Source organism: Maylandia zebra, linkage group LG23 (assembly GCF_041146795.1).
Source record: "Maylandia zebra isolate NMK-2024a linkage group LG23, Mzebra_GT3a, whole genome shotgun sequence".
NCBI lineage: Eukaryota > Metazoa > Chordata > Actinopteri > Cichliformes > Cichlidae > Maylandia > Maylandia zebra.
In genome coordinates, this window is record NC_135188.1 from 29,543,336 (window position 1) to 29,560,965 (window position 17,630).

Below are 17,630 nucleotides of genomic sequence, written 5' to 3' on the forward strand. Positions count from 1 at the left end.
ATAACTAATAATTAAAGGCAGAGTGGTGTATAAACACAGTGATTAAAGAAATGCTCAGTGCATCATGGGAAACCCCCCAGCAACGTGATCACTTGATCCAGTCCTAACTACAAGCTTTATCAAAGCCTAACCTTAAAAGTAGAGATAGTGTCTGTCTCCCGAATCCAAACTGGGAGAAGAGGGGCCAGAAAGCTGAAGGCTCTGCCTCCCATTCTACTTTTAAATATCCCAGGAACCACATGTAAGCCCGGAGTCTGAGAGCGAAGTGCTCTAGATTGGGTGATGCAGTAGTATGAGGTGTTTAAAATAAATGGGGACTGATTATTCAAGACCTTGTATGTGAAGAGAAGGATTTTAAATTAAATTCTGGATTTAATAGGGAGCCAGTGAAGAGATAAAATTCACATTGAGCAGTTTGAGTTCAACTTTTTGGTTGAGCCCTCCACAACAGCCCTAGTTTCTCATGAGGCTCTTTGGGAAAATTACTTGCTGTAATAGACTGTGATCCTAGTCTGTGTAATTCAATGCATAAACTAGTAAAAGTATCTAGAATTTGTCACAATGTCTGCTTTTGTGAGTTTTTAGTCAGAGATATACTTTATTGTGTTTCTTAATGGGGTGACCGTGGCTCAGGGGGTTAGGAAGCACATCTGTCGATCCCCGGGCTCTCTGTCCTGGTCGTTGTGTCCTTGGGCAAGACACTTTACCCTACCACCTCCTGGTGTTGGCCAGAGGGGCCGATGGCCCGATATGATTCTGTCAGTCTGCCCCAGGGCAGCTGTGGCTACAACCGTAGCTTGCCTCCACCAGTGTGTGAATGTGAGAGTGAATGAATAGTGGCATTGTAAAGTGCTTTGGGTGCCTTGAAAAGCGCTATATAAATCCAATCCATTATTAATTTTTGTTTTTTCACTGTGTCATCTGTGATTCTCTGGCTTCTTTTATTTCCTCTTCAATTAAACTCACATGATCCAAAAAAACGAGACAAAATACAAACTATACAGTTGCTACCTAAAAGCTATTTTAATTCTTTTTTTGACTATAAAATAATCTCAAACAACCATACTTGTTATGTGTTTCACTGACATTACGTCACAGAGTTTCTCTGAGTTCGTCTCATTGGTTTATTTGCTGTCACCGACAGTTGTGCAAACTTTAAATGATAGAGACAGCAGGTTGATTTGGATGTTTGACTCTTGCATGACAGCATAAGCTGGAACCTGTCACACTAACATCAGTTAGAAGATACTCGTGGTAATAAAATTCCCTCCCTGCTCTGTAGTTTTCTGCAAAAGAACAAAGGTGAGCAAATGGCCTGTTGAGGCATAGATGTGTGTGTGTGTTTGTGTGTATCAGCGAGCTGAAGTCATGTTTAAAGTAACATCTGTTAAAGGTTAAGATGCCGCTCTTGCTCTCACACCCCTGCTGCTCCTGCAGTGCTCAGCGCGCGATGAGGTCATCATTCATGTATGGCTGCTCAATTGACAATTAATCGGTGGGGAACCGGGTTCATCCCGACCCCCTGCCCGGATTTACATCCTCTTTAGAGGTTGCAGGGAGGAGGTCAATCGCAGGCCTCCTGCTATGAAGAGTGAAAGAATTAAAAAATGGCCGTGGGCGATGAGGAGTTTCTAAACATACAGGCTGAACTTTGAGTGAATTTAGTGAAAGATGGGGGGGAATAAGGTTTGTCCACTTTCAAACGCTGCTCCACATTACCCCAGGATGCAATCACAACTTGCAGTTTTCCAGGACCCAGTTAAAGGAAATGATTACATGCAGCTAAAATGCATCATATAACAGTGGATTAACGAGAGTGGAATTAAAGCCCGGTGTGATGTGGTGTCTTTCATACTGTACATGCTGAAGCCATAGCAGGCGCTCTTAAAACATAGACGGCTGTTTCAGCTCTCCTTAAACAAGCGATAAGTGGCTTTTTCCTTTCAGAAGTCAAAGTTTTGGGGTTTCTTTTATTATTTCAAGCCCTCTATAATAATATTTTGGAAGGAGCGCAGAGTTTAGCAGAAACCACTGAGCAAACTTTGTGTTTTGCATGGGAGAAGGACTAAAATGGTGTTTGCTTAAGCTCCGTGGGGGATTCTCCCTTTCTTCTTGCATGAGGCAGTTGTGATGACATGTCTGCCTCTTTAAAGGGTGACTGAATGGTTATATAACAGAAAAATATGCTCACTAGATCTCGTTAAGTCTGCCTTGTGATCAGCACTGAGATCCTTATTCACTAGACTTACATGAAAGATTTATTATGAAGCTGCTGCCAGAAACCGATCGAGTCCTTCAACAATGATTACGTCACCATTGGTTCCTAATGAATGATATGATCCATGCAAGCATAGCAGATATGACGCATACGATTGTGAAAGTCTGTGCTAAGATTGACATAGGGTAAAAATAGGAAAAAAATATAAATCAGGAGATATTTCACAACCTTCTTAAGTTTCACTTTGATTTCCTTCTTACTTTCACTTTTCCTCATAGCTTTTTTGTTGTTGTTGTTGCTTCTTTACACAGCCAGTAGAGGTTTACTCGTGTGCCGTACTCATACGTTGTCAACTATATTCTTTGTGATACAACCACTGGTCACGTACGGTGGCTGGGAAGTGCAAAGCGCAACAAATTAAAAAACGGCAACAAATTAAAAATCCACAACAAATAAAAAAACGGCAACAAATTAAAAATCCACAACAAATTAAAAAACCGCAACAAATTAAAAAACGGCAACAAATTAAAAAACCACAACAAATTAAAAAAACGCAACAAATTAAAAATCCACAACAAATTAAAAAACCGCAACAAATTAAAAAACCGCAACAAATTAAAAATCCACAACAAATTAAAAAACCACAACAAATTAAAAAACCGCAACAAATTAAAAATCCACAACAAATTAAAAAACCGCAACAAATTAAAAAACGGCAACAAATTAAAAAACCACAACAAATTAAAAAACCGCAACAAATTAAAAATCCACAACAAATTAAAAAACCGCAACAAATTAAAAAACCGCAACAAATTAAAAATCCACAACAAATTAAAAATCCACAACAAATTAAAAATCCACAACAAATTAAAAAACCGCAACAAATTAAAAATCCACAACAAATTAAAAATCCACAACAAATTAAAAAACCGCAACAAATTAAAAATCCACAACAAATTAAAAAACCGCAACAAATTAAAAAACCGCAACAAATTAAAAATCCACAACAAATTAAAAATCCACAACAAATTAAAAAACCGCAACAAATTAAAAAACCTCAACAAATTAAAAATCCACAACAAATTAAAAAACCGCAACAAATTAAAAATCCACAACAAATTAAAAAACCGCAACAAATTAAAAATCCACAACAAATTAAAAAACCGCAACAAATTAAAAAACCGCAACAAATTAAAAATCCACAACAAATTAAAAAACCGCAACAAATTAAAAATCCTTGACGGAAAGGGATTGTCTGAAATACCGGAAGTGGAGAGTGATGTCACGAGAGGGGGCGTGGCCAGGATTTTTGGTTGAGGCGCCATGTTTCTGGGCCGAACAAAGCGCTAGCGAAAGAGGAGCGAAAGTACACGGATAACACCAGCTATGGTTCGTACTTGCTGTGCAGTCGGTTGTAAAGTTAGATCGCACGACCGGCAAGGGAATAAGGTTGAAAATGGTTTATCTTTTCATTCTTTCCCCACCTGGCAGCTCATGTATCGGATGTTACCAAAAGAAGGCGTCTAGTCTGGATAGCAGCTGTGAGACCAGCTGATATCCAGTTCTCTTTCTTCTCCAAATATCTGTTGGTGTGCTCCAGACATTTTCATTCCGGTAAGTTATAGATATGTTCATATCACTCTTTATCGGTCTTTTAAGTCTGACATCACTAGCCATGTCTTGGCTCAAACTCCCAAGAGCACCTGCAGGTCCATAAATCACACGATCACTGTGGCATCACTGAGTGTTGAAAAACTATCTAAAGTCTTTCATCTGTAATAAAATGATCAGCGTTCTGCTCTACCATGTGTAACAATTGAGTTTATCATCCAGGCATCCATGAAAACGAAATTAGCAGGAAGTTAGCTCGCTAGATTCCATCTAAATACAATATAGCATGTCCTAACTGAGGGATTTTGGAAACAAAGTCAAACGTACAGCTCTGCTATCACTTCCAACATAAATGAAGACAGAAAACTAAACAGCAGTGACGTTTGTAGGGTACTGAAGTTTGGCTAGCTGGTGTAAAACGATGTGCTACGTGACCGTTAGCGACACAGCTATGTTAGCATAATATAAACACTAACTTTTTCCACTTGATAAAAGTTATCGTGAGGATTCTCGGTGGTCAGGAACAACGGTGCTTCGTGTCCATCCCGTGTAGATGTTAGTGAAACTGTTGGGAAGACAACATGAACATTTTATTTATACTGTATAATCTGCAGATTCTGACAGAAATCTGCCTATCCTTTGAAGCACCGCTCCTCTCTAAAATTGCAATAAGGATAATTATTAGGCCATATGTAAATAACAAAATAACTTAAAGCAAAGTCTGAAACAAGTCTTTATATTTAAGGGCCATCAGTCAAACAATACTGTTTGGTCTGGGTCTAAACAGAGCGTGTTGTGTGTGACATCTGCTTTTGCATATGTGGGCCACTTTGAGGGTTCACAAAGGAGCACGTTTGCTGTCACATTTTATTTGTAGTGTGAACAAGCAGACAAAAAAATCGGAATTGAGCATTAAGACCTGCAGTGTGAACGTAGCCATAGTGAGTTCAGTGCATTGATGTGACATTGTCCTGAAGGATTTAGTTATTCTCAGTGGTTAAAGAAATTGCAATTATTTATTTATATTTATTAGAAATAATCCTAATTACATATCTTGCTTCCGTGTTTGTCCTTTGTCACAAAAATACATTTTTTACTATAATACATTGATTAATGACCTGCAGAATCTCCTTATCATATTACGTGTCCATAATTGTCACCTAAAGTCAAACTTTATGCTTTCTCCATAAAGTGATTACATACTTTAGTTTCATTTTCTGAAGTCAGGTTTCTGAAAGAGAACAGGCAGATTTGGAATATAACATGCAGCGTTCTATAGATGGATACATAAAAAAAATGGAAAATTACATGTATGTGCTAACTTTCTAAACACTTTGTTACATTTATGATAAATGGACTTGAAAGTAGATAAAACACATTTATGTTGGCCTTAGCTCATTAGAGTCTATGTCTTTAAATTAACTAGTAACTTGTATGTTTCAGGTACTGCACTCTCAAAGACTGAATGAACCAGCATTGCAGCCATGGGTCATTGTGAGCATCACAGGGAAGGTTGAAGCCGCCCACTGCACCTGTATGGCCGGAGTAGTGGAGACCTGCAGCCATGTCGCTGTTCTTCTTTTTAAAGTAGAAGCAACAATGCGGATCTGTGGCACAAGGGCTGTTACAGATGAACCTGCATACTGGGTTTTGCTGGGTAATATGACCAAGATACAGCCAGAGGTTGGCCATAAGATAGACTTCTCCTCTTCAGCTGCCCAAAAACGGCTCTGGATCAAAACATAAACAGACCATCCGTATTGAAAGGTATAAGGAGCCGTCCTCAAAAAAGAAAAATCCCACCTGCTACTGTGGAGGAGTTGTCACTGCTATTGGATACTTTGCTGGAGCACAGTAAAGCTGTGGGTTGTGGGAATGACCCATAATGTTTTATATAAGGGTCTAGATTTATGCCTGAAGTGCACTGCCATGTAAATAATTTGCATTTACTGAATATGTACTGACTGAGTACCACTGTTCAAAAGTTCAATAAAGAAACAAACTAATTTTTGCCTCTTTTTTATTATAGAACATCACATCAGTTACAATGTAGAATCCATGTCATTTATAGTTTATAAAAGACAAAATGTTTACACAAAATCATGACAGCATTTACACGATATCACCCACTACTAACACTACTTAATTTACTATCAATTACTTCAATTTATCTTCTGAAAAGTTACTGCTATTTATACAGCACAAGACTTAAGAATATTTAACAGGAGCAAGTTTCATTTTCCCCTGGTTTTACTACCACACTGTTCATCAAAACGGCAGCAAACCTTCACCATCTTATCCAGAAGGGTCACCTCTTCACCCTCACATGGAAGAAGTAATCTGATTGGCATGGTGGTATGTTTGAAGCAGGTCCCTTGTGTAGCGCTGGAACCCAGTCACGATGTTTCATCCATTTCATTGGCTGGTCTGCTGCAATAATGCCAAATAATTAGCAAGTCTATAAATAGCACGTAGTTCTGCAAAATCACTCATTAGGATGTTTTTTTTTTCTAATTTGCTATGACCTCAGAGTGCATCGAAAAGAAAACTAATAGGCTATCTGGTCTTTAAGTGATGGTGTGACAAATCCTGCTTCCAGGCCTGAAGTAGTCTGCGTTTAATATGGGTTTTGTGTTGTTAACATGTTTAATGTTTTGTATTGTCTTCTATTTAATCTCAAAAAACTCCTAAAAACAGTAAGTGATCACTGTTGGCCTCCCACTGCTTCTATCACCACTAATCATTTGAAAGCTCAGTTTTTAAAACCTTACGATGTAGCTACAGCCCAGCCCATGCAGCAGTATATGAATGACTAATCCTATTCATCCTTGTGGATGGATTATCTCAGTTGTTCTCCTGGCTGAAGTTTGGTCCGTTTACAGCATCCTGCCACCAGCATTTGTTCCTGACCACCGAGAATCCTCACGATAACTTTTATCAAGTGGAAAAAGTTAGTGTTTATATTATGCTAACATAGCTGTGTCGCTAACGGTCACGTAGCACATCGTTTTACACCAGCTAGCCAAACTTCAGTACCCTACAAACGTCACTGCTGTTTAGTTTTCTGTCTTCATTTATGTTGGAAGTGATAGCAGAGCTGTACGTTTGACTTTGTTTCCAAAATCCCTCAGTTAGGACATGCTATATTGTATTTAGATGGAATCTAGCGAGCTAACTTCCTGCTAATTTCGTTTTCATGGATGCCTGGATGATAAACTCAATTGTTACACATGGTAGAGCAGAACGCTGATCATTTTATTACAGATGAAAGACTTTAGATAGTTTTTCAACACTCAGTGATGCCACAGTGATCGTGTGATTTATGGACCTGCAGGTGCTCTTGGGAGTTTGAGCCAAGACATGGCTAGTGATGTCAGACTTAAAAGACCGATAAAGAGTGATATGAACATATCTATAACTTACCGGAATGAAAATGTCTGGAGCACACCAACAGATATTTGGAGAAGAAAGAGAACTGGATATCAGCTGGTCTCACAGCTGCTATCCAGACTAGACGCCTTCTTTTGGTAACATCCGATACATGAGCTGCCAGGTGGGGAAAGAATGAAAAGATAAACCATTTTCAACCTTATTCCCTTGCCGGTCGTGCGATCTAACTTTACAACCGACTGCACAGCAAGTACGAACCATAGCTGGTGTTATCCGTGTACTTTCGCTCCTCTTTCGCTAGCGCTTTGTTCGGCCCAGAAACATGGCGCCTCAACCAAAAATCCTGGCCACGCCCCCTCTCGTGACATCACTCTCCACTTCCGGTATTTCAGACAATCCCTTTCCGTCAAGGATTTTTAATTTGTTGCGGTTTTTTAATTTGTTGTGGATTTTTAATTTGTTGCGGTTTTTTAATTTGTTGCGGTTTTTTAATTTGTTGTGGATTTTTAATTTGTTGCGGTTTTTTAATTTGTTGTGGATTTTTAATTTGTTGCGGTTTTTTAATTTGTTGTGGATTTTTAATTTGTTGAGGTTTTTTAATTTGTTGCGGTTTTTTAATTTGTTGTGGATTTTTAATTTGTTGTGGATTTTTAATTTGTTGCGGTTTTTTAATTTGTTGTGGATTTTTAATTTGTTGCGGTTTTTTAATTTGTTGTGGATTTTTAATTTGTTGTGGTTTTTTAATTTGTTGCGGTTTTTTAATTTGTTGTGGATTTTTAATTTGTTGTGGATTTTTAATTTGTTGTGGATTTTTAATTTGTTGCGGTTTTTTAATTTGTTGCGGTTTTTTAATTTGTTGTGGATTTTTAATTTGTTGCGGTTTTTTAATTTGTTGTGGATTTTTAATTTGTTGTGGTTTTTTAATTTGTTGCGGTTTTTTAATTTGTTGTGGATTTTTAATTTGTTGCGGTTTTTTAATTTGTTGTGGTTTTTTAATTTGTTGTGGATTTTTAATTTGTTGCGGTTTTTTAATTTGTTGCGGTTTTTTAATTTGTTGTGGATTTTTAATTTGTTGCGTTTTTTTAATTTGTTGTGGTTTTTTAATTTGTTGCCGTTTTTTAATTTGTTGCGGTTTTTTAATTTGTTGTGGATTTTTAATTTGTTGCCGTTTTTTTATTTGTTGTGGATTTTTAATTTGTTGCCGTTTTTTAATTTGTTGCGCTTTGCACTTCCCAGCCACCGTAGTCACGAGGGAAAATTTGTATGTATGCTCTCACATTGCATAGAAGACAGACTTCTCTGCAAACTCAAACTTGAAAAGGCAGGATGCAAACCGAAAACGGTAAACGGTTGCTTTCAAAGTAAAAGTTGTGCCTCAGTGCTACAAGTAACATGTTTTAAAAGGCACAAATTTTACTTTGAAGGTTAACGCTGCAATGTTGCTTCAGGTCCTCATTGCACTCTTTTCCACCTTTTCACTACCACTCAGAGAGTAATTAACGAGTGTTTGCAGACAAGTCGTATGGTTCATTCAAACTGTGGGCAATTGGGGAAATCTGATTTGGTCTATTGCAGATTCTGTTGATTGCCCACAGTTTGCATGATTGCTATTGGAATGAACATTCTAGAAACCAGTGGTTGCCAAGGGGTCACTGACTGGTCTTAAGGCCTGCATGACTGGGCCTTTAGCAATCAATTTGATAGTGATAGTGACAGTTTGCCAACTGGTAGAGGAATACTAATTTTTCACTTGCAACTGCTGGTTGCCATATGGTTGTAGACCATTATCTAGGCTTGTTTGACTGAGGCAATGACATTTGACTTTACAGAGGCACACATACGAAAAGGTGGAGAAGTTACTGACATATGATTTGGGGTCATGTAACTGAACCCTCAGCAGGTAACAGCTTCCACAAATGACAACTTTGGCTGTATTCTTTGATCGTTGGTTAACTCCATGTTAGATGTGTAGCACATAAGCCTGAGCTCACAAATTGATTCATCACATCAAATTGTACAAAAATGCTGACTATTTTAAATCTGATTTTGTAGCATTTAACCAAAAATCTAATAGTTGGAAAGTGATCAACACTAGCAGAGTGAGTTCCAGGAATTCATTGTGCACTAACTCTGAAAACCCACCAGCTAGTCTGCTTACTTGGCCTCTGTGAATGAGAGCCAGTTTTACGGGGCTTCTGGTGTAGTCGGGATATTAGATAGCAGATAAAGAAAGTGACATTCCAGACTTCTTGTTCCATGTGCCATTGTTCACTCTGTCTAGCTGCTAAACCTGCTCAAATGTGACATGTTCAGTAGAACTTGGACTAACCCAAATGAAAACCAGAAGGTAAGAAATATGACCCCTTTCCATACAGAATCTTCATAGTCATTTTCCATTATTTGCCACTCATAATCCCATCTGAAACCTTTATCTTCCCTTTCAAACAGGGATGTTAGCAGCTCAGCAGGTCTTGTTTGTTTGAGACAAGTGCATCATCATAACCAATAGAAATGCTGGCCAAGACTCAATAAGTACAAATGAAGCTGTTAATAAATACATAGCATAGTGTACAACTGGGTTTTCCTGCTGGCTGTGATAACTATATGCCCTTTTATTTATGAACCAGAAAAGCTACCCACAGTCACTCAAGAGAGCACACTTACATCATTACCATATAGTATAACTTATAATTATCCAAGTGGTGACACTGAGATCTATAATGTCTCATGTGAGGATTGTCTGGACAAACAGGGAGGGGAGGGGAGGTAAGAGGACACCTCTGAACACACACGTTTGCCTAATAATGTTGGATACACACATACTCAGCTAATACACAATCCAGAGGCCAGAAGACAGTGGCAAATGTTCAATGCCTTTACACACAGACTTGAGCTCATGCTAAAGTCTACTGGCAAGCTCATTATCAAAAAAATAGACCCTTGTCCACTATTTCCATGGTATTCTGGCATGTTGTTGAACATGCACTATGACTGATACTTTTCAGAGCTTTTGGGTAAGTTTTCTTCTTTTCTTTTCTTTTTTTTTGTTCTCTCAGTCATATAAATCTTTTGCCTTTTCTCACAAGGTAATTAGCTCGACCCTGGACAGGGGTCTGTTTTTCATGGCAGCCTGTCCTTCCTGACATGCTCTTTGACAAAGCCCAGACCATCGTCACACTGCCCTCTCGATCCAACTCAAACATTCTGCTATGGCTGAAGTGCAATGATGTGATTGTCCCAAATAGGTCACGGGCCGCTGTCCAGCTGTGTTTCCCTTGTGAGATTAATTGCCGAGATAGTGTGTGTGTGTGTTTTTTGCCTGTGTGTGTGTGTTGCAGGTGAGTTTCCAGGTTAGTGCACACACTGTGCTTGTGTATGATATGTGATATTGCTGAGGAAGCAGTAAAAAGAGTGCGGCCCAGTAACTGCTCTCTATGTGACATTTACAGAAGAAATCAGACATGTTTCCACCTCAGACCTCCAGCTGCCTCTGTCTTGGCTTGCAGTGCTGAACATGACTGCTAAATAATTCATCGTAGCTTCATCTCATATTACAATATTTTTCTCCACTGGAAGTGTTAGGACTTCTGCAATATTCAAAAATATACATTCAGGGATGTTGGGCTAAATGCTAACATTGTCATGACCAAGACAGCATGATGATGATAGCAATTACCATTTCAGACTTAATAATTGTCATTTCATGTCATTTAGACTCTGTTTTATTTCATTTATTTTATTTTATTTTTGTTTTGTCTGAGCACATACGTGTGTGTATTTACATATATATTCGTATTTGTAAATGCAAGTATGTGTACTTGTGTATATATTGTTTTTTTCCTGTATATGTCTGAAATAAAGATACAATAACAAATAACAATTAGCTTAAAGTACCAAATACCATATGGACAAAAGTATTGGGCCACACATTTTAATTTTAAATTCAGATGTTTTCAAGTCCATTGCCACTGGGTTATAAAATCCGCACTTAGCCATGCAGTCTGCCTTTACAAACATTAATGAAAGAATGCATGGTTGTAAAGAGCTTCCAGAGTTTGGTAATAGGATGCCACAGTTTATTTCTGAGTTTATTTCTAAACATTATTCCTTCCTAGATATTTCACAATCAGTTGCAAGTGGTATTATTGCAAAGTAGAAGTTTTAAGGAACCACAGCAATGCTCTGCTGACTCAACAGCTGCAGCACTTTAAACCTCCTCTGGTATTAACATAAGCATCAAAAATGTGCACCAGGTGTTTTGTGGCATGAATTTCAGTGGCCGAGCAGCTTCTCTCAGTCCGAGATGACAAGCTTCCAGCATCTTACTGCAGTCTTTTAGTGTAATAAAATTTCCCATATTCGCACTCAACCTCGGTCAGGAATTATTTTTGCACTCAAAGTAACCTTAGGCTACACAGGCTACACCTTTTAGGCCTTGAGCTTGGCATTGTGGCGATATGATCTACAGCATAGGGATTTTTCAGCTTTATTGAAGCCATTAGAAGAGCTACACCAAAAATGTAAACTTTGTGGTGGTTATAGCATTCATTGTTAGATTTTATAAATCCCTGCACTACACTGGGTCCAACTAGGTAATGTTAGAATATGTTACTCTGAAAGCAAATTAAATTGGTGGACTGATGCATCAACAATGCACTGAGGAAAACTGATTGTGGTTTGTGCTAAGCTGTAGTGCACAGGACACTGTATTAAGAAAGGTGTGTATAAACCTTCAGATTTGAGCAGTTGTAATATACTGCTGCTGATCTTGGAGAGTTTAAAGAATTACATCATAGCACATCATGAAATGGCAGCACCAACAGTCAGTGTCCCTCGTGCTGAGCTGCTGCCTCAAAGCTTCACTGGCAACGAAATGCAGACTTAGCCCTTATGACAGTTTTCCAGGGATGTGGTTTCCCCCCCATTTCATAAATATCCACAGTGCTACCATAAAGCAGAACTGTAAATGTAAAGCTTATTTGTCTTTTTAAGCGCACATGTAAATTATCTGTCCTGCCTTCCATTCCTGGTCACTGGATTAACTCCAGAAACAACTCTTGGTTTGTTCCAGGTTTTTGCAAAGTTGTTCAATAAAAAGTGATAGTAAAAGTAAAAGACCTGGGCTAGGTCATGGGAACAAAAGTATTGGATGTTTTGTTTTTTATAGGGGATCTTCCTCCTGTTCCTAAAGAACACTGATTTATTGCTAACACTATTAATGAATACATTAATTATTATTATTACATTTATTTGGTGACACTGAGTGGCTTGAGTTGGAAGGAGGCTGGCTGTCCGTCGATATCTCATATTATCAGTTCAAGGGAAAAGATTCAAGGTGTGGCTGTAGCTCAGGTGGCTGTAGCTCAGGTGGCAGAGCAGGTCACTAATCAGCCACTAATCAGAAGGTCGGTGGTTCGATCCCAGGCTGCCTCCTGGCTGCATGCTAAATATCCTTGGGCAAGATACTAACCCCATGTTTGCCTACTGGTGGTGGTCAGAGCGCCTGTGCCCGGCAGCCTCGCCTCTGTCAGTGCGCCCCAGGGCAGCTGTGGCTACAATGTAGCTTGCTGTCGCGTGTGTGTGAATGTGTGAATGACTGAATGTAGTGTAAAGCGCTTTGGGGTCCTATGGACTAGAAAAGCGCTATACAAATGCAGGCCATTTACCATTTGATCACTCCTCGTGTACTTGCCCTCTGCTGGCTAAAATGGTTTAACCTCCTAAGACCCGAACTCTTTCATGGCATTCATTTTTAATTTCTCTTTGCTATTTGGGCTGATTGGAACCTGACGAATGTAAAAACAAAGAATTACCTGATTTTTTTTTTTTTCTTTTACCTGATTTTTGTTTCTGAGAAAAATGAGATCCACATATGAGGACGTTTGTTTTAAATTTCAATAGTGGCAGTATAATGTCCTCGTAAGTGGATATCAGGCCCCTGTAGAGAAGAATTTTGTATTTTGGTCTAGACAACCCAAAATATGATGTCCACATATGTGGAGTACAGGTCCTAGGAGGTTAAGAGGACCTCTCACTCCAAAGTCAACACTGACTCAGAAAGACACTCATATCATCGCGACAGTGAAGCAATTGGAGATGGCAGCTATTGTTTAAGAAAGAAATCAGCATCAGCTGTAATTCTAGCTTCAGCTTGATACAATGCACATGTTTGGAGTCGCTGCCTGTTGGAGGTCAATGAAACATGAAGTGCAGGTTAGAATGGCTGTCCTGCAACAGTTTGATTTACATCACTTCACATATAAACATCTACTTCAAGAAGAACTCCAGAGCTTGACTACTTTTGTCCATGTAAATGAAGCTCCAGGAAGCCTTCTGGGTTTCTAAAATCTGATAAGCGTTCTAAAGTGATGCCACTTGAGATGAGATCAGTTGTGCTGAAGACTTTAAGTTTCCTCATGGACTCCATTTTAAACACAACAAGAGAATAGCGCAATAAAAATCTGCTGTAATGCAGTTGAAGGGCATCCAGAATCTTTTAAATCAGACATTATAAATTATAGAGTGACAGTGACGCCCTTTCCCTTAACCCAGAGTGAGATTTCCTGTATTCGCTATCAGATTATAGGTCACCAGATTTCTCCAAGGAAACCAGCATAAACACAGTCAGACACTTGCATACTGAAGCAAATTGTGATTGCCATTTTTGGTGGGACTGCCAGTTTTCTGACTGACTGCCCAACTTCTCCTGGTAGTTCGTGCACTGACCTCTCTCGCTCCTGCTCCAGCAGGTTGGTGAACTCGTCACTCTTCTTTATGAACTCCCCGTGGTTCCTCTTCTCATCTTCCAGCTTGTACAAGGTCTGCTTGTGTGATTGTTCCACCATCAGCAGCTGCTCTAGCATCCGCCGGTGCGTCTCCCTCTGCTTCTCCACTAGCTTATCCAGCTGTGATGGGAGCAAATAAAAAACATCTGTCATGTCTGGACTGTACTGCATTGCTTGGACAGTGGATTAGTAGATTAGAGATTTTGAGTGACTGTTTGTTACCTCTGCCATGGGTTTTTCATAGATGTCTTCCTGGAAGATGTCACACTTGCCCTGGATGGCGTCTCTCTGCAGAGCTTGCAGGACCTTCTGTGGTGTGACAAAACCATATTTGGCCTCCAGCAGGGCCAAGTCAATCTTCTCTGCCTTCAGCACTGTGATCACCTCATCTCTGGCCTGCAGTGAGGGAAGAAAAGGAATGTGGCTGGTTTGAACTTTGTATTGCAGGATTAATATGCAGTGGAATGAACTGTTTTCCTGCTAATGTGCAGCAGCAAGATAGCAAGAGTCTACGTTCTGCAGTTACCATGGATTGTATGGAAACATTGTGGAGCACTGTTGAAGTAAATTGACAAATATATTAGGATTTTTTTATTTTTGTGCATAGATCCACCTTCTGTCATTTATTTGTGTCTACATCACAGGGACAGTAGTCTAAAGAGAAAAGCCCAGACCTCCCTATCCCTGCCCACCTCCTCTAAATTGGCAGATAAATCACAGAAATATTGAGCATTTTTCACTCATTAACATGAGCCAAACTGATTAAATCTAACAAGAAATGAAACGGACCAAGGCTAAACACCACCATTTACAGGATTACTGTTTCCTGTATAGATTCACATGCCAGAAACCCACAAAAGGTTTTTCTCTGCGGTGAAAAACACTGAGTAAGTTTCAGAAGCTATGCAAGCTATAGAAGGCCAGTGAGGGACCCAGAGTGAAAGCTGAGTGACTGTCGAGCCCAAACAGCCAGACTCTTAACTTCAACAGGTAACAAGCAGGTGAGCAGTCAGGCTGCAGCTGCCCTTTCTACTTGTTCACATTTCTAAAGCCGAATCACTGTGGAGATTGCTTTTTTGTGCTGGTTTTCATCTTTGCTTTGTGCAGCCAGCTTTGTATTCTACTAAGAGAAAGATCTTAGAGACGCGTGTGTGTCTGCATTAGGGATTTGTGTTGGTGTGTGGGGTTGTAGCCTCAGATTTATTACTTTTTACCAGGAGTAATTAAGTTAGGTACTGTATTACTTTCAAGAAAAGTGTTCAGTGTTATATTTGTAAAAAATACTTTTTTGAGTAATGACTCCAACACTGATCACAACAAAGAGGAGAAATACCTCAACAGACTGGAAAACATTTGACCCACAGCATGCAATTCACTGTCATGAGTGTCATTTCTTTATTGTTGCTTAGCAATGGTGGTGACTCTCAAAATGGAGCCAATGAGAATCGATAAGGGAATCGATAAGGAATGAAATGAATAACTGATAGTGATAATGGAATCAATAGAAATTCTTATCAGTTTCCATTCCTACTGCCAGGCGATTCTCGGCTCTAGTGTAGGAAACAGGAAGTAGCCTCAGCTGTCAGCTGTCTGTTAACACAGACCAACTTGAGAGCGCACTAAGCCAGGGGCTGGTGCTATGTCTGCAGGCCTACCTGCTGCTTTAATGGTTATATGTTGTCTGGGCTAAATCCACATTCCCCTAGTCATCTCTACTGTTTGGGTTACCTGTAGCTCTCCTTCAAGCAAACTCAGAAGAAAGACAAGGTCATCACGGGAAAGGTCCCTGCCCTTCTCCCTTCGACCACCCTTGGCAGCGCCGCTGGCACTGCTGCTGCACCCACTTCCTCCTGCGCTAGTGCTCTTCTTGGGAGTCTTGTTGTTCCTCTGAATGGTGCCGGTGTCGTCTGGTGGCTCGCGGTGTCGACCACGACGCTCTGCCCTTCCAGAGGGCTCATCTCGCTCTGTAGATCTCTTGCGAGTGTCTGCCTGCTGCGTCAGCTTGGCCTTGGTTACGTCCTCCAGACTGTTGCTGCGGGAGCGCATGTTCGTCTACCTGTTCAGTGAGGAACACGCTTGTTACTGTCTGTATGCAAATAAATGTACATTTATATATTTGTCTTTTCTGTCATTCGTTTTTGCATAAAGTCAAGAGGAACGGAAAAGAAACTGAACATATAAAGTGTCTGAAAACTGATTTCATTCATAACCTTCAATTAAAGGACAATGTCACAATGTCATCATTTACATTGATTTTATGGGCAAATATTTTAGGCCAAGAGTGTCAAACATAAGGCTCAGGGGACAAAATCGGCAAAGACTCCAACTCCAAAAAACTCAGATGGGCAGTTTTGAAACAAGTGAAGAATTACATAGTTTTGACCTTTAACTGTATTTTCATTAGTTTTACAGCTTTTCCCCCATGGCCATTCATTCATATTACAACAGACAGTAATAGATAAGCAATTAAACAACAAAAACCTTTCTGTTTTTTTTACTACAACAATCCACATCATCATTATTATTATTATTATTATTATTATTATTATTATTATTATTATTATTATTATTATTATTATTATTATTATTATTTTAAAAGAGAACATCTGTGATGCCTCAAAGACCTCAAAGGCATTTACACTATTCTGTATCTCTTTTCAACTACAGTTTTCACCGCTTGTCAAATGAAGATTCTGAGAGTAAAAGGTCAACACTACTCGGACTGTATTCATTGACAAAGGTTAGCTAGGTGTTTAATCAGAGTTGCTACACTCTGCAACAGAACACTACAACATCTTCTGTGAATTACCACAAAAAGTTTAATGGCATGTCATGGCAACAAGCTACCAGAACTTCTTCTGTAATTTTACACATTTATTACGTATAATTTTTTGCGTGTCATGGCGACAGCTTTCTTTCATTTACTACAGTAGCTTTGTTGCAGGAAATCTGAGATGTACATTAGGACTTGCACTTCTTTCTCTAATACAAACACATCTCAGGGATTAAGGGTGTAGTTAAACTTCTTTATACGAATAGAAAGGGGAGTCTCACTGGTCCGGCCCACTTAAGATCAAAGTGGGCTGTACAGTGAGTTTAACATCTCTGATTTAGGCCTTAGTGGGTAAAGGTGCCATTTAAGAGCCCTCTTCAAATGCTTGACAGGTGCACTTGCAGGACTGGTTCTGCAAGCATATTTAAAGAGGGCTGAGGAACAATGAAAATAGTCCACCAGATATACTCTTTCAATGACAGGAAAAGTATTTAAGAGGGGACCTTTCTCATCAGTGTCTTGTCTTTATCCTGAAGCATGTTTTTATCAACATGCTGGACTCCACATGGGGATCTCATCACACACCATCAAAAACAGCAGATGTAACCTGTCATCGTCCAGAAGTAGGTCATAAACTAGACCTGCATCCAGTTCCATATTTGCAATGCGTACAGCGCGGCGGCATGTCGTCATTCCCTGCTGTGTTATTACTAGTCACTCAGCGGAATTGATTCATCATCACCACGTCGTACCACCGACCACAAAGCCCGATTAGTCCACCAATTTTCTGACAGCACCAGAACCGTTTTTGGACTCTGGACCTTTAGTCCTGTCGCAGCGAATTACCCAGAAC

At 39.5% G+C, this 17,630-nt stretch overlaps 1 protein-coding gene across 1 annotated transcript in view; it reads right to left on the bottom strand.

Moving 5' to 3' along the window:
• The window catches only part of filip1l (filamin A interacting protein 1-like), a 105,883-nt gene that overhangs the window by 41,700 nt on the left and 46,553 nt on the right, over positions 1-17,630 (bottom strand). The window contains exons 2-4 of the mRNA XM_004571239.5: positions 15,733-16,060; positions 14,227-14,400; positions 13,946-14,124 (exon numbers count right to left, since the gene is read on the bottom strand). Coding sequence (XP_004571296.3) covers positions 13,946-14,124; positions 14,227-14,400; positions 15,733-16,050 — 671 coding nt within the window. The 5' untranslated portion in view covers positions 16,051-16,060. The remainder of the gene's footprint in view (positions 1-13,945; positions 14,125-14,226; positions 14,401-15,732; positions 16,061-17,630) is intronic.